The following is a 26257-nucleotide window of genomic DNA, read 5'->3' as shown; positions in this document are numbered from 1 at the left end:
CTAAGTTAAAGTATTTACCTCTTGTTGATAATTTGACTTGTTATTTATATATGACGGTATTGAAATAATTTAGAAGGCTTTAGACGCTTAAGAAATAAATAATAAGTCAATGTAAATAAGCCATGTGACATGTAAGATTAAGGGCCTGTTCCACAATGTCTGGTTAGTGGCTACCTGTCGGATAAAATATATACTGTCACTGTCTAAAAAATAATGACAGAGAGTGACAGCATGTATTTTATCCGACAGGTAGCCACTAACCAGACATTGTGGAACAGGCCCTAAACATCACATTAACTAATGTAGCTGACTTTAAATCATTTTAAATTATTTCTAAACTATTAAATATTTTCTGACATAATTATTTCAGTGTATAACGTGTAAGTAACTAATTAATGATGATTTATGTTTAATTATACCAATGTTATTTAGTTAAAGCATTTAAGTTAATATTTGTACTTGGGTACTTTATCATTTTTAAGTATTTTATAGTAAGTATAATTTACATCTATGACGAAATTGATAATGGATTATTTATGTAATTGATATTTTAATAAATAAATGATATACTTACCACAAATTAGAGTATAATTTTTATTTCTACCTAAGTATACCTATGTAATGTAGAAGTACTAACTTGATATGGACCATAAAAATAATCTTTATTTCAATAACCATACTTAATCTAGGTGTACATAACTGAGGCAATAATCCTTTTAAGTATTTAAAGACTTAAGATAGATACTTACTATCTGTGTTGTTCTCATGAAAGTATCAGATTTCACACGAAACACTTTCTTATCTTAATTACTCAAACAAAGCGCAAAACTAAACCAGTATAATTATTGAGAACTATCTCCTGCTCCCAAAAACTTTACCTGCGCTCCTTGAAACAATAGGATTAACGCCCTAGTGTACTAGCTTCGATTCCCGGTACATCCTAATTACTTAACTACCTGAAGCTTAACTGTAACGACACCTATTTCTCCCTTAAAACCATCAGCTGTTTCAAACACAGCTCATTCAAGATTCAGATTTGCAAACAAGACCATCAACACATTTGACTCTATTTGAACTAGGCCCTAAGTTTGGACCCTTTCAAAAATGGAATACAGCAAAGCTTTGAACGCAAAAAGTGAACTGTCAGAATTGGAGGCCGTGACGCCGCCTCTTTGGAACGGGCCTGCGAGGATCGAGTCCCCTGAGCCCAGGCCGCTGGATGATGGTGATCATCCACTCCTGGACGAGGTGTCTACGGCATACTCGGCGTCGGTCATCCAGCGCGCCTTCATCACGTGGGTGCATTTGGGCAAGAAGAACAGCTTCCGACATGTCTGCGATTATTATCATCGGTTGGAGGATTTGGTGAGTTTATTTTTGATTATTTGTAATGGTTTAAGGTGCATTGAATAGTTGATTGGTTAATATCATCATCAGCCAACTACATTCCACTGATAAATGAAGTCCCTTCCAAGATGCCTTTCATAATTTTAGACAGATGCCCATGCCCACCACTCTGTAGAGACCTTATATACTTATGTTATTAAGAAATATTATAAATAAATAAACAATTAACAAACAAACAATTAATTGTTGAACATTTTTTTTACATTATTCCAAAGTCTTAAATGACAACAAGCTCTCTTGTGTCAGACAGCAGTCATCAACATTTAAGACTTCGACTACTCCGCTTTCAGTCATATTTGTAACTGTTTCTAACCCACCCCTTTTCTCCACAGGAAATGACGTTCACACTCGACCAGCGTGTGAAAAGTCGTCGGCGTGAGTACAGCATCATCAGCCGTTCCCCTCCACTCTCCAGCGAGTTCGTACGACACTACGGGCACATCTACGGGTACCAACAAGAACAATCTACATCTTCCAGCGCCAGCGCCTCGCCTGAACAGAAGCTTGCGGGCATTTGGGGAACTAACGGGGCGATAGCCAATCAGCTGCTCTCGATCTCGAATGGAGCTGTGGATGCCGAGTCGCTCCAGTGCTGGGCAAGGATATACAATGCGAAGACTATGTGATTTGGTTCTTTGGGCTATGTTGGATCAAATTTTGGACAGATGTAAGCCCAGTTTCACATTTAGGAAAGTGCATATTTGGGTTAAGCTGTATTTAATTTTTTTCTCAAGTGAGAATTGGGGGTTGTACCTAGGCACACGACAAATGGTATTGTTAGTTTAGTAGTTGACTAATTTATATTAAATTTATAATATTATTAATGGCTGTGTTAAGCCACAAATATGAATAAGTAGATACGATGCAAAGAAATTATTGTATAACAGGTTAACAAATAATAAAGAATGAACTTAATATTCATATTGAATTGTAAAATAATTATGTAGAATGATTGTTGTGATTGGATGAAGTAGATATGTATGATGGATTTGCAATTATAAGAATAGCTAAATAGTTTTACTTAATTTTTTTAATGTAACTAGAACAAATAATGCCATGTAGGTAACAAACAATAACAAGGGAATATATACATTTTAATATAAAATCAAACTGTTTTTCTATTATAACTAACCTAATTTGTGCCGAATCTTAACCAAAAATAAGTAAGAGTATACTTATATACTTAATTATAGTCAATAGGTATAAAAATCAAAGCGCAGTATGAAGTATGAACGTAATGTCTATGAAAGTGTTAAGTAAAAACATTAACTTACACAAGTACCTATACTTCACATGAAGACTGTAGTGCAGACTTACCTGTAAATAATAAAAATATTTATAAATAAAATATTTGCATATAAGTCCCAATTAAATCTAATTACAGGGACAAACCCGAGTTTTACTTAAAAAGTTCATCCTACATAAATGAACCATTTCGGAACCTTATAGTTTAGCCAGGTATCCAGCAATACCTGCATTTGTTTATTTGAAGTACGGTTAATTCTTCAACTGAACAAGGCTACCAGAGCGCTATCTTCAAAAGCATTCCTCGTTAAAGATTTGCTTCGTAACAACACCAGCTGCAGAATAAACATTATCAATTTAAGAAACAAAAAGACTCTAAACAAAGAAGGTTTTAGACAAAAGGAGGTCGGAATACAATAAACTGTGTGTTACCTGCCAGTGCTGGGAAATGGATAAGCTTCTTGTAAACTTGGGAAGTTATGTTTTTTTTTACCTATTTGGTTATTATTTTATTCTTAGAAATGCGCGTAAATATTAAGGAAATTATATTTAAACTATATTTTTTCAGGTTTACTGATGCAGTGCTAAAAGATCTGTATAAACAAGAAGATAGTCCTTATGTTGGCAGCTATAACAAATTTGTAAGTTTGTCTTTCAAAGTTGTCTTTCAAAGTTTTACCGGTGGTTAGATTGACAAGGTACAAAAGTGTATAGCTATTATGTAGCTGACTATACATCGCGATTTTTAAAAAGTAATGAAATCTGTTCAAGTTTATACCCGCTGAGTCACTGTTTTTCGGCTTACTATACTTTTGCAGCACCTTATACATACCTATAAGGCATGCCTCATCCATCAGGTAGGCCATTGGAACACGTAAAATATTCCATATTTCCTCAACCTGCACATGTGTTTTTTACCGGCCTTTTACTTTAACATAATGCTGGACTTTTTTACGGTTTGTAACACACGTGTCGCGGGAAACTGGCCTAAATCTCGTTGGTAAATAAAATAAAGTTTACGGTGCCGCATTGGGTAAGGTTATAACTTTATGCGTATGCTGAATTTAAAATTATTAATGCATGATAGTTTTGTGCTCGAGCTTTTGAGAAGCCTTTTCAAAAGGTCCCGTGGGAATTCCGGGATTAACAGTAGATTAAGGATCGTTTAGCTTTATCATTATCATCAGCACGTAATGGTCCAATGCTGGACATAGGCCTTTCAGAAGGAGCGCCACAATACGCTGTTCTCGGTATTCCTTATCCAGCCACAACCGGCCAACTGTCTTAGGTCGGCTTAGCTTAGTAATGAGTGAATCCATTCAGTAATTTTATTTTCAAACAATCAAATTTTTTTTTAATTATTATTTTAAGATGAAAATACAGTATGGCAACACTAACATCAAATAAAAAGAGGGTACTCCACCAAAACAAAAACGAATATTAAATTTTACCCGTGAGTACACATCGGTAACGTAACAGAAACAGAAAGAGTACCTAGTTCCTAATAAAACATAACCTCTTAAGAATCGAGCGTAATCGGGTAAAAAGTGGTGAAAATAAAACTTGAATTTAAAAAAAATGCAGCCTTGCAGTCGCTCCGGGTCTTGGTTTGGTTCACATCTGGAGGATGGCAGTGTAAGTATTTTTTACTTTATGTTTTTTGTCTGCTAGAGAAAACTGTTAATAATGTATGTAATTGTGTGCTAATGTGTAAACTTTTAAAATTATAGGTATGTATAATTGCGAGCAATGAAAAAGTAGCATAATTATGTCACTGAAACGTTTTTATTGCTCGTGAGGGTAATAGTTTTATAATACGTATTCGTCCACTGCTGGATATGGCTTCTCCCAAGAAGAGCCACAATATTCTGTACTCGGACTATCTCATCCAGTAACTAGCTTACTATGTAAAGGGGATTCCTTAAGAACAATATCATTAAGTATTTTTTTTAAATGTGGTCTAAAATAATGGTTTTTATGTAAATCATAAATTACAGAATATCGTGGATATCGAGGGTCGTTATTTGATTAACGATTGATTAGATTACGTCAAAAACATTAATAAATCTGAAAAATATTGTGTCAACTGAAAATGACCTTTAAATTAGCGACAGAGCCCGAAGCGGATTATTTAAATTCGATGCTAATTAACTTAGCAAACGATAAGCTTCTTTCAACTTCTTAACTTTGTCCATATTTTATACGCTTTTAATTTTATCGTAGCATCTATAAAAAATATAATACCTACCTAGGTACTTTTGATTTATTGTTATATGACTGCTATAAAAATATAATTTAATACTAATGTTTTATATTATTATGCTAGGCCTAAAACCCTTCATTCAATGTCGTGCCGCAGCAGTGGGAACGTGATGGGTCGTGATGATGTGATGATATATGTTACATTGGGAACCCATACTATCTTTAATCATAATTCATAACGCAATCTCCTAGAGGTTGTAAGATATAAAAACCTAGTAATAAAATATCTTAAGTACTTATAATTTTATCTTTTTCAGCCTCCAGCCAGTCCATCTCTCCTGGACTTCACCAGCTCCAGTCACACGGTCACATCCCAGACCACCTACTACAGCCCGCCAACGACCTTCGTCCCTCAGAACAATAACTACAGCAGCCCACCGCCAACCATAGACAACAAGCACGTCTATGACCGCTACTTCCAGCAAGTCACCAAAAAGGATTTCTTAAACTCGAGCCTCCTTCTTCAATATGCTAGAGAGAGAAACACTACACCTCAACTGCTTTTTATAAGCTATTGTGCCCATTTGAAAAAGTCGCAACTGCCGAATACACTGACTCATTTAATAGACTTCTTGGGCAGTTCCAAAACTACCGCCAATTCTATAGAAACGCATTTTTTCAATAGTAGTACTACTCCTGATTATGAAAATACAAGCTATAACTATTACCAGGGGAGAATACCAGAGTGTGAGTACAAGGATGAAGCACTACATGTTTTTGAAACATATACTTACGCTGACTTTTTGAGAGTTAAAAGAGAGGCTGAGGAGGCTTTTGAGAAGAAAATGAAAGAAGAAGAAGATCAGTTGGCAGAAGATAACAGAAGGAAGGAGGCTATGGCGCAAATTGATGAGCTACTCAAAGATAAAAGTGGTAGAAATTACAAGAGGGAGATGGTAGAAATTACTTATGTGTTAGAATGATTATGAATCCCAAGATAGATTTTTATTATGACGATGATAATATCAGAGTGAAAGGTTAGCCGAAGGATAACCTAACCTATTTAGATAAATGATTAATTTTAGACAGCATAGTGTTACAATTTTGTAATAAGTATTAAAGTAATAATTTTATATTAATTTGAAGAAGAAGTTTTAGAAATGCTTGTAAGTAATTAAATTATTGAATTTCTTGCGAATTGTATGTGTATGTAAACAATTTTCTATTTTATGAATATTTTACCTATTACAATTTACAATTTTATTTCTATGTATACTTTTAATGCATAATTAATTTTACTGTATAGATTTTGCTTGTTTAATTAACACAAATATAAAATTAATGAGTAAGTACTTAAGTTTCTTTTACCTATCCTTTAGCAAGTGTTGAAAAAAATTAAACTGACTTTTTAAACCGTTGAACCAATTTAGACAAAAACACTAAAAACAGTGCTAAGAACACTCTAAGTAATGCATTCTCGAAACAAAAACAGTTCCGTTCGAAGTTCGAAAATTGAAACATGATTTCAAACTGTCAGCTGATAGCCGAGGGGCGTTCACCTCCCGGTGTCAATCATCGCTACTTGTACACAAATACTTGAATCGACCCGCTATTCAAGTAACCTTCACAAAGAAGCTATTCCTGTTCCTGGGGCACGCTAGTGATGGGATGTTCAAAACTACTTAGCAAGGTTGCGTAGGTCTAGGTACGTTAATTGTGAATATTTTTTTATAAAAACATAGTTCAATAACGGTATGATAAGTCTATGCAGGCAGAGCTGATGCATATTATTAGTACTTCCGTATTCCATGTTTTTATGAAGATAAATTAATCACTCACTATAATGCATTTTCGATCATAAATACTGAGATATTTAAGTTCGATTAATATGTTAAAATGTATTAAGTACTAATTGCTCTTTCTTTGTAACAACGAAAGTACCGAATTATTGTTTGTGAAAACTTAACTGGCGTATGTAATATTCATTTGATAAGTAACATTATGTAAGCATGCTGTTTGTTTTCCAAGAAATAAATAAATAATAAATACCTAATAAAATACTTTAAAATACCAGTGTCGATATAAGAACAAATTAGTGGCAGTTAGTTAGTATTTGATTATCACATTATATGTAGATACGAGATTTCGTTATAATAACTAAGAATGTTAAGATTTATTTAAGTATATACAAAAAATATAAAACTATATAAATGCGTTTTTTATACATGTGAAAATCAATAATATGAAAATACATGTAGATATAATCTACGTGTTAATTTTATCGACAAGTAGTATCATAATGCTGCAACTCTGCTATAACAAGATCTGTGCCAAACCAGTAAAAAAAAACACGACCCCTAACTAACCAATCCCAAGCCAGACTAAAGTATTCATTCTACCTGCGAACACGCATATTGCTCTCTCGACTCACGTTATTTTTAGTAATAATCTACTAAACTAGTGCACATCTTTTTTAATTTTTATTCTTCCCAGTGCAATTTAAATTATTCTTCCAAAATTTAAACTTTGTAAAAACTCTATTTTCATATCTTATTACGTGTGCAAAGACACTTAATTCTAAATTTTATTTTTAAATTAAGCGTGAGCGGTTGAAAACGAGATTGGACTGTTTCTTTTTTCAAATGTGTTGTGTGCCAGTGTTGTTTATTTGCCTCTAGTGGACCAAGAAGGTTGCATACCTAGTTAAATGATTTAAACAAGAGTTTTTATTTGTAAGTGTGCAGTTTGATTTCCGAACACTATGGAGACCCCTAAAGTGAATGTATCGACTCCAATGAATACGGTTTCGAGGGAGAACTTGGCAGTTTTGATCAGAAACAACACAATCATGAATGATTCCGTGGAGTTTGTTTCCGATTGTGATGTGGTAAGTTGAGAGGTTCCGTAGACATACATAGTTGTGATTGTATTTTATGATAAGTAAATGATGGGTCGACAGGCTTAGACTGACAATATACGAACTAGATGGAGTGTGAGTGCAAAAGAATGTCCCCGACAAATAACACCCCAATGTCCTCAATGAGCTTTTATTTTGAATTAGTTAGGTTAGTAGATTTGTGACCTTATTCATTGGTATACAATGGTTGTCATTAGGTAGAACTTTAAAACGGCTTGACAGTAAAAAAATGTTGTCAGTTTTTGCTTTGTTATTGTATGTGACATAAGTACCATCTTGTTTGTGTATTGTTAATCTAAGATTTTATGGCAAGGAAATTATAGGTCGACAGGACCCAAAGGGCCCATCGGCATCGGAAACCTTAATCTTAATAATCTTGTTCCATGAATACCATGATTATTTATCATGCTATGATTCAGATATAGACAAGTAGTAGAACTGTAACCATGTAATATACTAAACGAATTAATTAAAGTAATAGAACTGTAGGTAACCGTTTAGTACCTACACTAAACAAATAAATTAAATGGAAACTAATATAAATTTTATTATCATGTAGGTAAGTATATTGTCTGCTTCTTATATTTTGTCAACGTCAAATACCTAGGAACATAAAATAATAAACAATTTAAAGTTTGTGGAATAACACTATTAAATGTTTAATTTCGTGTAGGATGTTACACTGCCCTTGACTGACTACTGACTTGCAGTGAACAGTGGGATTACCACCAAATGAACATTAGCAATTAACAAATCATAAGCGCTCGCTTAACTTAAATTGTATGGATCTGACAGATGTTTGACAGGCGAGCGACGCTCTTTATGCATTGTTACGCGTATGTTGGTGGTCCTACGGAAGCAGTTAATCTTCCATACTTAAGCACATTTGTCACTTTCCCAGATGGAAACCGACTCGCCAGTTCGGAAACCGCTAGCGACACTGCAGCACATCAACAAGAAGCTATTCCACTCGCCGCGATTTCAGAACTGTCCCTCCAAAGAGGTTCTAACTCGCGCCAACAGCGAAGGAAAACGAGCGAAGAAGAGAAAACAATGCCTAGTTCCAAATTCTAATGAGCCAATCAAACGCGCCTTTGTGAAAGAGTGTGATAAGGATGGATATAGTCCCGAACCGTGTGATGGAATGAGGAAGAGAGTGTTGATTAGTTTGTTTCATAATAAAGAGTATTCGATGGACTATAGTGAATAGAATACAATAATATTTTAGCTGTACTTACATGGTTAAAGACTGATAAAATGTTGGTTAACAAATCGAATTCAATGTTTCTTATATGTATATTAGAATAATTAGGATACAATTTAATAATTGTAAATATAGGATAAGACCATACATAGGATATTAAATAGTGATAAGATAAAATGTGATTTAAGTGTAATTACCTACGATAATTAAATTGAAATAAAGTTCATTAAACATACCCAAGAGGTTTAAATTATTATAGGTTTGAGGCAGAAGATTACACACTTAGATTTTTAAAATCAATAACACATTTCATATTGAATTAATGTAACATTAAATGTGGTATTTATGGTAAACAATAAATTTTTACATTTTCTCAAAGAGTAGAATTTAGTCCCTAGAATTTGTCATTATGAAGTGTAAAACACCATTAATAACATCGACAAATATCTAAAGACAAATCATTGCATAAACACACCAATATTCATTCTAAGCGAAGTCATTTGTACCATTATTAAAATATTCCCATTGCAGAAAGCGGTTGATCAATCATCAGATTCAAATCACAGACAACGTTTTATTCTTAATCCCAGATTAATAAAGCGAGCCTCAATGGCGGATCAAAGATGGCGTTTAGCTCAGATTTCCCGCGGGAACTCGACTAGGCGGGAAATTAAAGAAGGTAAGTACTCACGTCACTCGGGGAGACATCACTCAAAAGAATAATTACTTATTGAGATTGTTGGGATGATTTTGGTAAGTATAGGTAGGTAAGTGTTTTGTTATGAATATGAATAACCTCTCACCAGTAGCAGCCAAATGTGCGAAAATTCCCTAAGCACCCACTCAGTACATCTTGGACAGGTTGGCAGGTTGTCGAAAACTATAAAAGTTTACGTTTTCTCATTAAGTATACAAACTGCCGCCTCTTGTGGAAACTATCATGTTTTTTTTTACAAATAATGCAGATTTAGAAGATGACAGAATAAAACCTACAAGATTTTTGTCTTCGTAAATTCCAAAACAAATTGTTGTTGTTTATAAAAACAAACATACTTGGTTTCAGTGTTTAATGATGTGTTACGTGAAACTCATTACATTCAGTTTCACATAACAACATTTTACTGGAAACGCTAGCATATATACCTCCTAAATACATATACATATAAGCCTGTACAAATAAGAATATTTCATTATTTAGCGGTGCCCCCGATATATTAAATCTAGTTCAATTAAAAACAACGATATCGAAAAAAACTAAGGTACCGACTCCAAATGATCAGAATGAAGAATAACAAGTGAAAATCTAAACTTTGTTACAATTTCTGTCACGACCTCGTCTTTGGAACAAATCACTAGAGATAATAAATTTTAAAATGTCTTTTCCACGGCTTCTCCTAAAGTTTTGCGACAAATAATCGGATTCCTTAGGAGGCGCTACTGTGGGACACTAAAGTAAACTGATTTTAAAACTACTAGAGGCTTTTGTCAACTTTTTTGTTCTGAGTGTTTTTAAGCTAAAATTAAGAGGGTACATTGCTATGTGCGGATTTAGTAGATAGGTATAATATAATAATAATAACTTATACATACAACTAAAAATAATCATTTTTGCTGAATACTACAACAGAAACTATCCCTCCTCGCGCCTCGTAGGTACCAAGTAGTTCAATTTTCCGCCACCAAGAAGTTTTCACTGTGGCGCTTTAACAAGACAATAAATCCTGCTTGATACAGCAAGGAGGTACGTGACCTGCAGATATTTAGCTTATAGAACTGGCTACGACGGCAACTTTTGTAGGTAATATTGTGACGGAGCTATCTTTGAAGTGATTACAGACAAAAATGTAGGTATTGGTTTTTGTTTTTTTATTCTGTCGTCAGCCAGGCCTGGCTTTTAATGAGGCACGACCGTAGAATAAGGAGTTTCTCTCAGAAGTCTTAAGATACTTATTTTTTATTTACTTTATGGTTTATTATAGCTATAACGTAGTACATACTACTACATACTTCTTCACAGATGAGAAAAAAAAACAAGTAGGTAGGTAGATATAAAGTAGACAGGAATTAATTCTCTTTAAACCATGCCTGTCTATATTTTAAGTCTTACAAAGTAACGTAAGTCAATGTATGAGAAATGAATGATGTAAAAAATGGTAGTCTAAAACTGATAAAAACTTTTTATAAAAATACTTTCAGCTGCCGCGCAGGATCGGGAGAAGTGGAAATCCTTTCTACGAGCCCTATGTCCCTGGTGAGGGATAACAGGATTTCATCATCATCATTATCATCAAAAATACTTATTAAAAAAAAACACGAACCTTTGACAGCGCTGAGCTTGTTTCCCACCATTTGCTTCGCTACGAACGCCGCCATTTTGAATCCGACTTCCGCTTCCGGTTAACGCCTGGAACGAAAAAAATATACTTTTATTTCACAATCTCTGTCAGCTAAGCCCTAAATTGGTCCGATTAACCGAAAAATCCCAAACATGTGGTCGCTTTAAAATGGACTTTAAGCTCTAGTTGGTACGGTTGAAAGCAGTAATGGGTCTCACAGTTTTTTTTTTGAGACGGGATGGAATTAGAACGAAGATTAAGGCTATTAAGGCAACCTTAGTACGCCATTGTATTAGAAGATTTAGCTTTTTGATATAAAAAGTCTTGTAATAAAATGTGATAACGCGATTGGCTGTGGCAATTTCTGTAAGTATTATAAAATTATAATTGCAAAAGATTTAGTGAAAATAATATGTATAGTACATAATTTATTATTAATTACTAAATGTGTTGTTTAATAATACATTTTATTGATGATTAAATGGTTGATATTGATTGTGGGCTTCTGGTGACCTTGATGATTGTTAATTTCAAAAAGGGTAACTACGAACCGAAACCTACATGTGCAGCATGGTACCTATATCTAAGCCCGAAACTGAAATCAGAATTTCAAAATCGCGAAAAAAAAATTCATTTTCCATAGAAACTTTGTTGGTCACGTGCCTTTTTTACTATGGAGGTTTCGGCTTAGTATACCCTTTTTGCAACACCCTGTGTAAAGAGAACATTCACCTGCAAACGGGCACACTGATAAAATTGCACCTGTACCTATGTACCTAATTTATGCTTCGGTCTTTTCATCAATCATACACGTAATCCCGCTTAAATTAGTTTTTTTTTTCGTTTCGCGTCTCTCCGCAAAGTTTTTATTACTAACCATTAATCTAAATTTCGTACGAGTTCTCATTCCGATATGGGTAAGTACTTTTGATCTGCGGCCGCGGCACGGGTCTGTCATCCACGTCGATAAACTTATTTAATGCTTTCTCAAATCGCAACGCCGTATGTATGGCTAATCGCGATATAGTGACGTTTATCTAGTCGGTAACAAACTGGTGAAGCGGCAGCTGAAAGGCAATTCTCTTGTTATAAACACAGTTAAAATTAAACATTACACAAACTATTTAACACAATTTTAATGGGATTGACTCCCACAGAGAGCGAAGCTACCAACGTTTTAAAAAAAACTAATTCATGTTATTCTATTTATTTATTTATTTAATTCTTTATTGCACAAATATATAATAAATGCACAAAAGGTGGGCCTAATGCTAAGAGCAAATATTCTACATGAAAGGGTAAGCTGAAAGGGGGGGGGGGGTATCCTGAAAAACTTTTGTTCTGCGACTTTCAGAAATTCGCAACGAAAACGCCCTCTTGTTGGTCTATTCTACCTACATACTTATTTATATTTACTTATTGCATAATTTACAATACCTAGTAATAATGTACAATCAGGTGGACTTAATGCTAAAAGCATTTTCTGCCTACTTACCACTTTTTTGACACCCAGTATGTATGGATTTAGAAAAGTACATTTTTAAAATAACTTAAGTACGCTATCTAAAAGTTTAACAAGGATCAACAAATCTCATTTTAGTACCAAACTTCAAGCCACTCTCGCTTTTCGAGCGTCGGAAGTTATCACAGGTAAATAATGTTGGGTAATCTTTCAACAGTCACGTTTAAACTAAGATTAAATACTTAACTTTAAGTTGAGACATTTCAAAGAAAACTCGGGTTAAAATATTCAAGACACGGCTTACTTTTCAAATTAAAGCTCTCAGGTATAATTTCATGCCTTCGTTTTGCTTCAACTGTCCTTTTCATAGGAATGATAATTATTATTTTTGATCAACAGAGCTGTTTTATGGACATAATTTAATAAAGGTGCACCAATCGGTATCTTGATTCTGAGACCAACGGATTTGCCATTTATATTCTTCATAATAATGGAACGGCTGAATTCAAATTCAAATTCAAATTCAAATGGTTTAATCGACGTAAAATTTTACAATTATTTGTCGATAGTCATCTACCACCATTTCACAAAGGCCCCGTCATTGAGAAGGAAAGAAATGGCGAAAGAAACTCCTCGAGCATCTTTTCAACTTTGTATTTCAATGGTGTAGGTAGGGGTTAGTGACCCTGACTGCTATGCCGAAGGTCCCGGGTTTCGATTCATAATAATTTTTATTTATAATTCTTGTAATTATGTAGGTAATATGCAATAAAACTATTGCTTTGAACATGGCAAATTAATTACAACTCTCAAATCCGATTCGCATCTCAGTCCTTATTCAAATATACATTGCAACAATTAAACTCGCATCAATAAATTAATAGTAGCACTGGAGCCACTGCAATTGCAGGTCTAATGGCCCTGGCGTGGCTATTACCATGATTTAGTGCCAGATAAGACGACCATGTGTTGCTGAACTAGAATAGTTATGTATACCACATTAGATTAACAATATACGAAAACAAAGTCACTTAAAAAAACAAAGAAAAAGCTATCCGCATTCTGTTTACTACAAACCTCAAAGAATAAAGACACAAATCTTCTAGCCGCACTAATAAATAAAGAAACTCAATGGTATAACTGGGGTAATATTTGTCGAGACGTTTGTTTTTCACTGATACTCCGTTTTATTCGTATGAAAATATCGTTTGCTTATTAATTAAACAACTTGTAGTGGTAGTAGAATGGATGCGGTGGTGGCGTAATGGATAAGGCCTCTTCATCTCAATCGAGAGGCCGTGGGTTCAAATCCTGGCCTGTACCAGTGAATTCTTTCAATTGTGTTTTCAATTAAGGAGTTTAAGTATAATAATACCACATGGCCGAAAGAAGCACATGATCGGGAACGGTGGTCAGTTCATAAGGAGGCCTTTGCTCAGCAGTGGAACACCGCACATGCTGTATAAAATAATCACATTCACTTACGGTGATGGAAAATATCGTGAGAATAACTGCACATATAGATTCTAGATGTGTATCCTAATTGTACTTATTCCACTTATTCCAAAACGGTGATATGGTTCGCAGCCTATCACGTGATTACAAATGTGCTGCGAAAAGTGGGTGGCTCGCTTGTGAGCCACCTCTGACTACGGGGACCTTCGGGGATTACAGTCGTGAATGCATATCTATATGTATGTAGAATGTATGCGTAAATCAGTGTAAAATCAAATTTTTACTTTGTCTTTTTTAAACAATTTCAGATTGGCTCGGATTGAGATCGTAAAGTTCCGCCATAAAGTATGCTTAAAACGGCACTTTTCCTGAACAACTTTGTAATTTATAGCCAATTTTAACATGAAGCACAGCTTTACTTCTGCATACCTACTTACATGTATTTTAATACATAAATGTGCAATAACTATAACCAAGTAGTATACTTCTAATCTAAGTAATAATCAGTTTAATTTCTACGTTTGTCAAACAAAAAATTGTATCCTTCCTATATTATAGCAGGGCCAAGGCATATAGGGTAAAGGGTTAAAAAAGTACAATAATATGAAGCTGAATGAGAATGACTAGGGATTCTGAACAAGTTATTTTCTACAACTTAGAAAAAAAGCTGAATGTAATTACTACATAACACGCATTGTACCTATCATAATTTTTTTTTTCAGACCTTCTTACACTTTCTTCAAACCTATGTAAGATAAAAGGCCAAGGAAAGAGTGTTGAGTATTGTGTGTTGAGACTTTTTTTGCTGGGAAGTATGATTTAGCATTATAGCATAGACTAATTAGTCTATGATTATAACATTCTTTTTTTTCCGCAACAGAAGTGGAAAAGTAGACGAAATAGGAAAGTCAACGAAGTAGGAAAGTGGACAAAGTAGTCCAAGTATGATTTTCTCATACATTTAAATTACGTTACTTAATTCCTTCAGTACCGCTTCTGAAGTTAATATTAAACCACAATTGTTGGATAAAGGTGGTTGTCAGCTCCACTACTAACTACTATACCGTAATATTATGTGTCGTAGGTGCTGTGTGTGTAATTTCGTAGAATTTTAGCGTGTGTTTTGTATGCAGGACGGCTGCGTAATTGCATTGCATGCATATTAGTTTATTCCGCATCCAACGCCCTCTATTGGGGCTAGCTGGTGAGTGTATGGTTTCAGGAACGCAATTTTTGCTGTATTGAATTTGAATTTGTGCTCTCTATTCAGCGTCGGTTTTAAAATGACTGCAGTGTTTTTTGGTGGTTTAACTAAATGGTGTTGTTAAAAGAATATTGGTTTTATGTTGCGTAATCAAGTTTAGATTGTACAACAAATTTATATAGCATTCACAATATAGGTACTACATCCATTGTGAATGTTATAAATGGTGCGGTTCTAGGGGTTGTTATCATTTGACCTTATATAACATTATTTACTACCAACATCTATTGTGAACGTTATAAAATTTGGTGCCAGGGGTTATTATAATTTTATATAAGTATGTATTTCTTTTTAAATTACTTCAAAAAAGGGGGGTTCTCAATTCGTCTGTACTTATGTATTTTAACAAAATTGAAAGCATCTTACCAATCAATAAGTATATTTCTGTCATCTAAGAAATTGTATCCTGCATTTTGCAACAACCACTTTTACCCATCTCACCAATCAATAAGTATATTTCTGTCATCTTAGAAATTGTATCATGAATTTTTAAAACACCGATTTTGCCGTACGATATAACTCATGACGTCATAACGGAATTACATATGCAATCCACATCCGGTTTCATTACTACTGCAGCGCGACGTTACGAGAAATAACTTGAACTGGGAAGAATTCTTCCACTATTATAAAGCTACGGATATTATAATACTAATAATCATCATCATCATCATCATCAGCCTATAGCAGTCCACTGCTGGACGTAGGCCTCTCCCAAAGCACGCCACTGGATGCGATCTTTAGCTTTCCGCATCCAATCATATAACTTAATATACTGACAAAAATAATAGTTTTGTTGATTCAATTTACCAATAATGAAATACGTAGGTGTAGTTATTTACCTATTATTAATTAGTGACACGAGACCACAAAAGAAATGTAGTCGCGATCTTTATTTGTGATTTCATGTTTATATAATTTATTTTTTCAGAATGTCTATTTTTGCGGTAAGAACATTGCACTTATTTACTAGGTAATAATTACCATCTTTACAATTATTTGCACGAAAGGTGACTTTTAACAATTTTTCATTTAACTAGTATCTAACGAAACTTTTGTTGTTACAAGTGTTGTCGTAGAATGCTTCTCAGTTCTAATATGAACCAAGGGAACAGTTCAAGTCGATAGAGATTAATGTCGCAAACGACAATTCTCGCCCGACATTTCGCCCCTAGAGGGCAATTCTCGTTTCAATGGACATAACCAGTCGGTTGATATTGATATGACATTGTGTGTCGGCAGTCGTGTTTGCTGAGCCAGGTTTGAACAAGATGCAATGCGTTTACTGATATGTGCCAATAGAAATTTGTTATTTTGGGTAGAATGTTAATTTCAGGGCCTGTTTCACAATGTCTGGATATTGGCTAACAGTGGCATAAAAACAGGCTGTCACTATCTTAAAAATAATTAAGTACAGAGAGTGTCTTCAAGTTTTAAGTGAAGAATGAATGGATAGGTGGTTTGTTAGTTTGACAAGGCACAAAAGTGTATTCGCTGCCAACTTCCAGAACTATCAAGTTATTTGGCTAACTGTGCCTTATTTTCTTGCTATCACTCTTATTAAAGCGGTTCGAATTTCCTAGTCTTCTCCTTACCAGTCTTGGTTTTGATTAACAGTAACTTTTTTGCAATCACTACCTAATTTACAGTTTTTGTATACCTATTAGAGGTATTTACATTTAAACTACATTATTTTAACTAACATTCCTTAATTAATTCTCAATACAAACCGCATTGCGAAAACTACCGACTAATTTATCCATAATGTTTAATCAAATACTGTAACCTAGTACTCCCGCAGTTCTAGCGTCTAGCAATTAGCGCTAGTACTAGCACTAGTAGTGCTGGGAACGAAATTACTAAGCAAAGTGGAAGAGTGGCACTGGCGCGGCACACAGCCTCATTCTAGCACAATCTAGACATTCCGACAAAATTACCCAACGTTTAATCCCTAGAAAATGCAAAACCATACCCCGCTTACCCTACTAATACTGAAAGTTTGGTGGCAGGAAAATGGATAGATAGATTTGTTACTCATTCACGAAAAAACTGCTGATGGCGTGATGGCGCTGAGTCCAACAGTGGTCTATAACGGGATGTGTGTTTGTATGTTTACATACCTGCGGTGATATTTAAAGAATTGCGTCTTTTTTATATTTCTTTTCTTTAGCGAAAAACATACGTTTAAAACTCAATTAAGGTGCATAGCTCAAGGCTATTTAAGTTTTATCTGCAACCTCAAGGGAGCAATTTCGCTAGAACCAGCTTCATTGCACTCTCATAGTTCGTTCTTATCTATAAAAGTGCAAAGAAATTAGTGAGCCATTTTGTAAAGTATAATTATAATTTGTATTTTTCACTGGAATAGGTACCTTGATATATTTTTTTATTCCTCTTATTTGTATATTTATAAATTTAGCATTGCTCAGGCTTTGTATTTTTGAAATTGCCGCATCGTCGTCGTTTTTGGACAACTAGAATATGAGTATTTCAGTATAGTATGTAGCAAAAAACGGGTAGCTAGCTCGCCATTCACATCTGACTACCCTCTCAGGGATTACAGTTTCACAACATTTTCCCTTTGGACGTCACTCTTTAGGCCACCCTGTATAATATTAATGACATTGACAAATTTTTACCCCAGATATCTTCTGGCACACATTTTAAACCGAAGCTAAGTTTACAACCGACGACCGAATGGCGTAGTGGTTAGTGACCCTGACTACTGAGCCGATGGTCCCGGGTTCGATTCCCGGCTGGGGCAGATATTTGTTTAAACACAGATATTTGTTCTCAGGTCTTGGATGTGCCCGTAAAATGGCAATAGGCCCGCCCCCTATTACATTGGGACTAACATAACACTTGTAACGTTATTTATTTCTTCCAAATAAATAACTTACATATTAGTAAATAACGTCATAATTTAATTGTAAATTCCCTTTTTAAAAGTATCGACTTTATCGATAATTTAATCTTCGCGTCGATAATTCTTCAAATTATCGACGCGTTCCCATCCCTAGCCAGCGAAGCGGTCTTTTGTTCATGTCCCCACTATCGCGTCAGCCCCACTCAGTGACCACTGGCTCTCGATCATTCGGCCACGGGCTACGGCATCGACTGACGACTGCGCGTGACCCTACCTCACGGCAGTCCTCTAGGTGCCTAGCCCGCTCTAAAGTGTCGAATGACCTAGACCTTACCAGTGGTACCTTGTGCGTGTCTTCCCCAATATCGGGTAAGTGTGATCAGACTTGCTTAGCTCATTTTAGGAACCTATTTGTATTTTAAACTTGTTCTAATTGTGTTTTAAAGTGTTAATTTAAATTTGTCTAACGTAGCTTCCTTTTTACTTTTTATTCGCTTGCTTACGCGCTAGCTAACTTAACTTACTGCGCACTTATAACAGCCAAGATGGCGGATATGCAATTACGCAATATCATTTAGATGTTTCATCAGCTTTCCTGTTTCTTTTATTTTATCTTTTTGAATACGCTAGCTTGCCTAGATGCATTAAATACTTTTATCCAAATTATGCTGCAGCTAGTCTACCGCTTTTGGCCTTTGTTAATAATTTCTATATTATCTTTAATTTATGTTAGGTATTCCGTTCTGGTTTTCACTGCCGCCTCAATCAAGTTAGATTAGGTGCTCTTCTGTAGGTTTTGATGACGGTATGTGGAACCTAGACGATAACGGTGTACTGATGCGTTGGATTTCCATCTTTTCCAGGGTCCAAGGTTCACGCTTACGTCCACGGTACGGTTTACCGACTCAACGGTTCACCTACGTGGCTTCTACGGCTCGCCCTCTACGTGCTGGTTTGGCAACCCCCTACCTCCGTGTTGCTGACCACGCCGCGCAGCCGAGCTACACGCCACGCGCACGCTACGGCCACGTGACCTGCCTGCCTACCTACCTGGGCACTGGAGAAGAGGACTTCCACGCCGGTCGCGTTATCGGGATTCCACGCCGATACTCTTCGACTCAGGGGAGTCCCTATCCGTGCCAACTGAAAACTGACTGATCGTGTAGTGTAGGCCTAACCCACGTTGACCTTAAAATAAATTTGTGTCAAGCTGAACCCTGGCTTCTCATTTCTACTCTCCCGATAGCTAGCCATTTTTCATAAGCGCGACACTGGCGCCCTCCACGTGGTTCTAACGGTCAGTCATTTCTTGGTTGGTAACGTAGCTTGTTTTGTGTGCGTGCAACTTGTAAAGACTTATTTTCATCAATTTATTTTATTCCCGCTGCACCTAGTAACTCATGTACTGTGTTCCTATTCTAGTGCTGTAGTAAATTAAAACTTTTGATATCGATAATATTTTCCTTTTAAAATATTGATTTGATTGATCTCTTTAAAATTTATTGTTTTGTATAGGTATAACACAGTACAATAGTTGCATTTTTGTTTTCAGCTGCATCTTTTATGCTTTTGCTTATGTAATTTACTGTGTACTTGAAAAAAAACTGTCTCCTTTAATTGATTTTGTAACAGAACGGAATCAATGAGTTAAGTGGATCTGATCACACAGTAGTTTTAAAAATGACGCTTTTCGCCATAGTTTTAAATTTTCGGATATAATTTTTTTTTTTTACTAATTTAAACCTATTGACATCTACCCTATATCCCTTGTTTTAAATTTATTGACTTAAAATCGTTAACTTTCTTTTATAATTGTACCCTCACTTTAGAATATTTTCTTCATGAATAATGATTCTGCTTGAGTTAGCAAATTATTATATATTTGCTGCCTCTTTGAATGAAAGGTGGCCTTATTATTCTCTAAATCTATGATAAGGCCTATTATGATTGAAAGTATGAAAGATTTTTGCAAGAGAAGTATGAATGTGTATGTAGTTTCTTTTAGTTATGAAGAAGTATTAGTTAAGCAGCGGATTTTGACTTTAAGGAGGTCAAAATCCTTGGGCAGAAAGGGGGGTAATGTAACGTTATTTATTTCTTCCAAATAAATAACTTACATATTAGTAAATAACGTCATAATTTAATTGTAAATTCCCTTTTTAAAAGTATCGACTTTATCGATAATTTAATCTTCGCGTCGATAATTCTTCAAATTATCGACGCGTTCCCATCCCTAGCCAGCGAAGCGGTCTTTTGTTCATGTCCCCACTATCGCGTCAGCCCCACTCAGTGACCACTGGCTCTCGATCATTCGGCCACGGGCTACGGCATCGACTGACGACTGCGCGTGACCCTACCTCACGGCAGTCCTCTAGGTGCCTAGCCCGCTCTAAAGTGTCGAATGACCTAGACCTTACCAGTGGTACCTTGTGCGTGTCTTCCCCAATATCGGGTAAGTGTGATCAGACTTGCTTAGCTCATTTTAGGAACCTATTTGTATTTTAAACTTGTTCTAATTGTGTTTTAAAGTGTTAATTTAAATTTGTCTAACGTAGCTTCCTTTTTACTTTTTATTCGCTTGCTTACGCGCTAGCTAACTTAACTTACTGCGCACTTATAACAGCCAAGATGGCGGATATGCAATTACGCAATATCATTTAGATGTTTCATCAGCTTTCCTGTTTCTTTTATTTTATCTTTTTGAATACGCTAGCTTGCCTAGATGCATTAAATACTTTTATCCAAATTATGCTGCAGCTAGTCTACCGCTTTTGGCCTTTGTTAATAATTTCTATATTATCTTTAATTTATGTTAGGTATTCCGTTCTGGTTTTCACTGCCGCCTCAATCAAGTTAGATTAGGTGCTCTTCTGTAGGTTTTGATGACGGTATGTGGAACCTAGACGATAACGGTGTACTGATGCGTTGGATTTCCATCTTTTCCAGGGTCCAAGGTCCACGCTTACGTCCACGGTACGGTTTACCGACTACACGGATCTACGGCTGATTCTACGGCTCGCCCTCTACGTGCTGGTTCGGCAACCGCCTACCTCCGTGTTGCTGACCACGCCGCGCAGCCGAGCTACACGCCACGCGCACGCAACGGCCACGTGACCTGCCTGCCTACCTACCTGGGCACTGGAGAAGAGGACTTCCACGCCGGTCGCATTATCGGGATTCCACGCCGATACTCTTCGACTCAGGGGAGTCCCTATCCGTACCAACTGAAAACTGACTGATCGTGTAGTGTAGGCCTAACCCACACTTGACCTCTAAATAAATTTGTGTCAAGCTAAACCCTGGCTTTCTCATTTCTCCTCTCCTCTTAGCTAGCCATTTTTCATAAGCGCGACACACTCTGGCGAAAAGTGGGTGCAGCAATGCACCTCTGCCTACCCCGCAAGGGAGTACATTAGTACAAGGCGTGAGTGCGTGTTTTTTGTTTTTTTTTTCTAAGTTTACAAACACACACTTAATAGTGCTTGAAAAAATATCTTACTAACACAGTGCACAAAATGTAAAACTAAAGTTGGCACTTCGGAGAACTTTATAAAATTTTGTTCAAAAATCCCCGTTTCATTTCAGTCAGTCTCGAGAGGGTAATTGCAGTTTCATTTAATTACCTACTTATTTTTATTTTGTCTTTCCGTCTTGATGGACTCAGGTTCGAAACCTGATGAAAGTAGATGGAATTTGTAAACTTCTGACGTGAACGTAACGTGAACGTGAAGTAGAATTCATCGAGTAATTTTGTATGAAAATATGAACTGCGCCCCTGGCGGTCGGTAGCAGAACTAAAATTTCCCTACAAAATTCATCGAGTAATTTTACGTCACGTTCACGATAAAAATTCATGCTAAGGGGGCTGATATATTATAACGACTTCTTCTTAGTTATAAGGATTTGTTTGGTTTGTTAGAAAAATACCAGAGTATTCTTTCTAGACCGTTTTCATACTGTACACGTTTTTTTCTGAATTTTCCACATACTCTTGTGACCTAGTTGGATTTCCATGTTAATTAAAGTTGTTTTTGCGAGCATTGTACCTAACAATGTTACGACGCTAAATGAGAATATTATACGTTTTAGTTTAAAAATACAGCTGAGTTTTCTTTAATAAACCTCTGCAGTCAACAACGGTGTTGTTGAAGCACGACTTAGCTAATTATTACTTGTTGTAGCTAGAGGTAGGTAATGTACAAGAATAAATAGCAATAACTATGTATTAAAGAAAGAAAGAAAGAAAGAAACATTTATTTGACGCACTGAACAATAAAAACAGAAACAAAAAGAACAAAAGAATACAACAAAAAATATATATGAAAAAACACAAAAATAATACAATATAAACAAACAAGGTTGCTGTCCAGAGCGTCAAAAAGGCACCAGCTCAGCGTGTGCTATGGCCAGAGAGGCCACAGCGCTGGTTAAAGGTCATGTCATGTCTTCCAAAAAACCGAAAACGTTTGGCTAGCGTTCGAGTGTTTTTCATAATAATATATTATGACTGTTTGTGGGTTATAAGGTGATTGGCGACTGAAATACCGACCAGCCGTTTAGGAGCCTTTTGGTGCTATGTCAAGTGGAACTTTTTCATTGCTCGTTAGTGTTCTTATTTACCCCAGACTTTACAAGGTAGAAAGTAATCTTTGTATGTATAACTTTAGTTTCCCACAGCAGTTCACAGTACAGACAGGAATAAATTTGCATTTAAATCGGTTCCTTCGTATAATGTTCGCGTGGCCGCGGCCGTGGCTACCTTTTCAGAAAACTTTTTCCGTATTGGTAAAGTATGTTAGGTTAGCATTTCATCAGTGCCTGAACTACATACTGAACAAAATGTGCGAAAAATTACATTCAACGTTACATACGTAGGTACATAATGCTAGTCCCTTATCGAGAAGTTGGAGCATTTCTGAAATAGCCGTTGAAATGGTAGCCCAAAAATATGGTCTATTGCTATCTTATGGGCAATAGGAACGTATAAAATATCAAACCGGGATCCCTATATAACAGATTTTATACTTATTTTAGGGTGGAACTAATAATTTTAAGGCTTATAGTTTATAATATCCAAATAATTATGAGTTAATTTAATTTAAATAATTGATTTCAATGCATTGAGTATGAGGATAGGTACAACCGAGTCCGCGTTGTTCTATGTTTCAATGTAATGATGAATGAATACAGTATGAATCCAAGAAAAACAAACAATAACATTTTTACAGAGTAGGTTTTCTACAAGGAAAAGTGTAAAGTAGCGCCATCTTGTTCAAAGATGCGGAACTACTAAGTGAGCCAGCGGACCAGGAAGTCGTAATGCGACGCGTCGGGAGGACTTCAAGGAGTTGCGTTGCCATGGCAACTGAAATGCTGAGTGAAAAACGCGAACTATCTATTGTTCTCTTTCTTTGGCAGTATACTGACTGAGCGAGACATTAACAGGCCTAATTTTGTTTAAATATTTAATACATGGTACCTTGAACGTAACCGTACACCTATCGCTTTCGTACGTATCACGCCAAACGGATTTGTACCTTATCAAACTAACAAACAGCATATTCATTCCTTCAAAGATTAATAGTTGGTTAGTTTCACAAAACAAAAAAGTGTAAAGGCTCCCATTCACGGGCGCGCCGTTCCGCGGATTTGCCGCGTTATATATTATATTCCTTGTGCTAGGGTCGTAAAGTTCCCAATCGACTGGACTGCAACTCGGGGTTCGTGTAGTGTGTGGGAGATGACGGATTTGTCCACGGATCGGTACGGCTCGGGGCTCGGCTCGCAGTGCGTGAAGTGAATCGGGGGCTTAATAGTAGCCATAATTCATTTATGAATTATAAATGATTTCCTATTTCAGTTTAAAACACCTGTGGTATTAATATGTGAAATATTTGGTTAAAATTTATGAAAGCTTCGACCAAAAACCGCTCCTTTAATGTTTCAATTTCATATAAATTATCATTTAAAACTGTGATCCATTATCTTTAATAAAATAATTCTGGGTGGTTAATATTTTATTAAGGAATATGGTTTCGATATTACTAATGAAAACAATACTTAGTTGAGACATTGAGTGCATTTTATAAAGAGGAAAGTATATTTTCATAATATTTTATGTCATTCATTACTACGTAAGTAGGAAATATCTGTATATAAATAACATTAATACATAGGCAGAATTTTAGGGGTAGTTGGTATAATGAATATGAATATATTCATTATACACATAATTCTGATTTCTTTAACTTTGTGACTTTGTTTGTTCAGTAGGCCTTGCAGTTTGATTTTATACTTACTTATTTCAATTTTTATGAAAAATAAAATAATCTAAAAAACTTTATGCCACAATACTCTGTACTACAAAGCGAAACTTTATTTCCATAACTATTATTACTGACAATGGGCACTTCAGTTTGGAACGTCTGATACTTAGATTTTTGACCAATGGTTGAGTTAACTACGGATTAAAACTGGCCCTCAATCGGATCGTAACACCCTGTAAACCAATTTAACCAACACCAAATATCGAACAGAAAAAAAAACAGTCACATAATCCTGAACACGCGACCGAAAGCATAAATCTAAATACAAAACCGTTGAACATAAAAAAACGGGTCCGAAACCCGCCCACTTTGCCAGACCTCACCTCATTGCGTACGACAAAGGATCACGTCATATTATTTACATGTAAATACAGAGCCAGAGAGGTCAATGGATATTGGACAAATCCAGGCAAAAGCGGAATATTGGGGATTTCGTATAGTAGTGATATGTTTCGGACGTGGTAGTTTGTAATATGGAAAACAGATGGCGTTGGTTGTCAGATAAGTTAGAAGGCTTGACAGATGATGTTTAGTTTGAAATAAAATGTGCGTGTCAATGTAATGTACACTTTCAGAATAAAATTTCATCAATCAAATCAGATAATAACTTCGTAAATAATCTGGAAATCACCATATAATTAATACAATAACTTACTAGTTCAGAAATGCTGTGGGTAATCTAAAGAATAAAAAAAAAACATTCATTTACCTAGGAGTTAAGGACTCGAAAATATTGTGCTACGATGTACGCGCTACGGGCTACGACGCGCTACGGCGTAGCCGCGTAGTCATTTTGAATATCATTTGTATTTTTTATGGGCTTGTATTTAAACCTCCACCAGAAATTATATGATACTGCCGCCAATAAATTCGAAATCTCCGCCAAAACGGATAAATCATCACCAAATCATGCTTCCCAAAATATTTTTGGAATGAACCAAATTATTTTTTACTGCATACTGTAAAACTATATTGACACCATTAAAATTTATTTCAAACCAAATAAAGTATATCATCGCTATATAGATGTACCCAATATATTCTTTTATCAGTATCATTTTAATACTCCTTTCTAACCAAAAAAAGTAAAAGTAAATATTAAAAATTAAGTTTATACCAAATAATAAATAGCTTATCCCAAAACAAAGTCACTTGTTAAATTGCTTTATGAATTAATTAAATAATTAGTATGTGCCTAGTAAAATCTATCCGTTACGCCATCTCGACTCCCATTCGTGTGGCCGAGGGTTTGAATTTTGCCATGTACCAATAAATTCTATAGAAATAAGGAATTGAAATACAATTTATTATAGTTAATTGCTTGGTGCTTGGGGTTTCTCTGATGGATCGTATCAGAAATGAGGTTATCTGTCAGAGGACTAAGGTTATTGACATAGCTGTCAAAATATGCAGTGCATGCTGAAATGGCAGTGGGCTGGTCATATCTGCCGAAGAACCGATAACTGTTGGGGTAGACGAGTTCTCGAGTGGAGACCTCGAACAGGCAAACGCAGCGTGGGACGCCCTCCTGCCCGCTGGACTTACGACCTTAGGCGGGTTGTGGTTGGATGAG

At 35.6% G+C, this 26257-nt stretch overlaps 2 protein-coding genes and 1 long non-coding RNA gene across 3 annotated transcripts in view; 2 read left to right on the top strand and 1 right to left on the bottom strand.

The window, feature by feature from the left end:
- Positions 1-26257, bottom strand: part of LOC105398834 (complexin) — a 272602-nt gene that overhangs the window by 102012 nt on the left and 144333 nt on the right. The window contains exon 3 of the mRNA XM_011571071.3: positions 11294-11379. Within this exon, the coding sequence (XP_011569373.1) occupies positions 11294-11348 (55 nt within the window). The 5' untranslated portion in view covers positions 11349-11379. The remainder of the gene's footprint in view (positions 1-11293; positions 11380-26257) is intronic.
- LOC125490681 lies at positions 7329-8981 on the top strand. The gene is made up of 2 exons (XM_048630677.1): positions 7329-7741; positions 8673-8981. Exons 1-2 carry the CDS (start codon positions 7616-7618, stop codon positions 8979-8981), a joined length of 435 nt encoding a protein of 144 aa, XP_048486634.1. The 5' UTR covers positions 7329-7615.
- On the top strand, positions 20696-21655 carry LOC125490682. Its single transcript, XR_007267836.1, has 2 exons — positions 20696-20810; positions 21305-21655. It is a non-coding gene; the product is annotated as an uncharacterized LOC125490682 (long non-coding RNA).

Source organism: Plutella xylostella, chromosome 26, assembly GCF_932276165.1.
Source record: "Plutella xylostella chromosome 26, ilPluXylo3.1, whole genome shotgun sequence".
Taxonomy (NCBI): Eukaryota; Metazoa; Arthropoda; class Insecta; order Lepidoptera; family Plutellidae; genus Plutella; species Plutella xylostella.
Note: the sequence above shows the minus strand (reverse complement) of the source record. Positions and strands in the feature narration are given on the sequence as shown.

Coding starts and splice junctions, on each gene's coding strand:
- LOC125490681 (XM_048630677.1), top strand. CDS start 7,616: ATGGAGACCCCTAAAGTGAATGTATCGACTCCAATGAATACGGTTTCG. Junction 7,742..8,672: donor TTGTTTCCGATTGTGATGTG/GTAAGTTGAGAG, acceptor TCACTTTCCCAG/ATGGAAACCGACTCGCCAGT.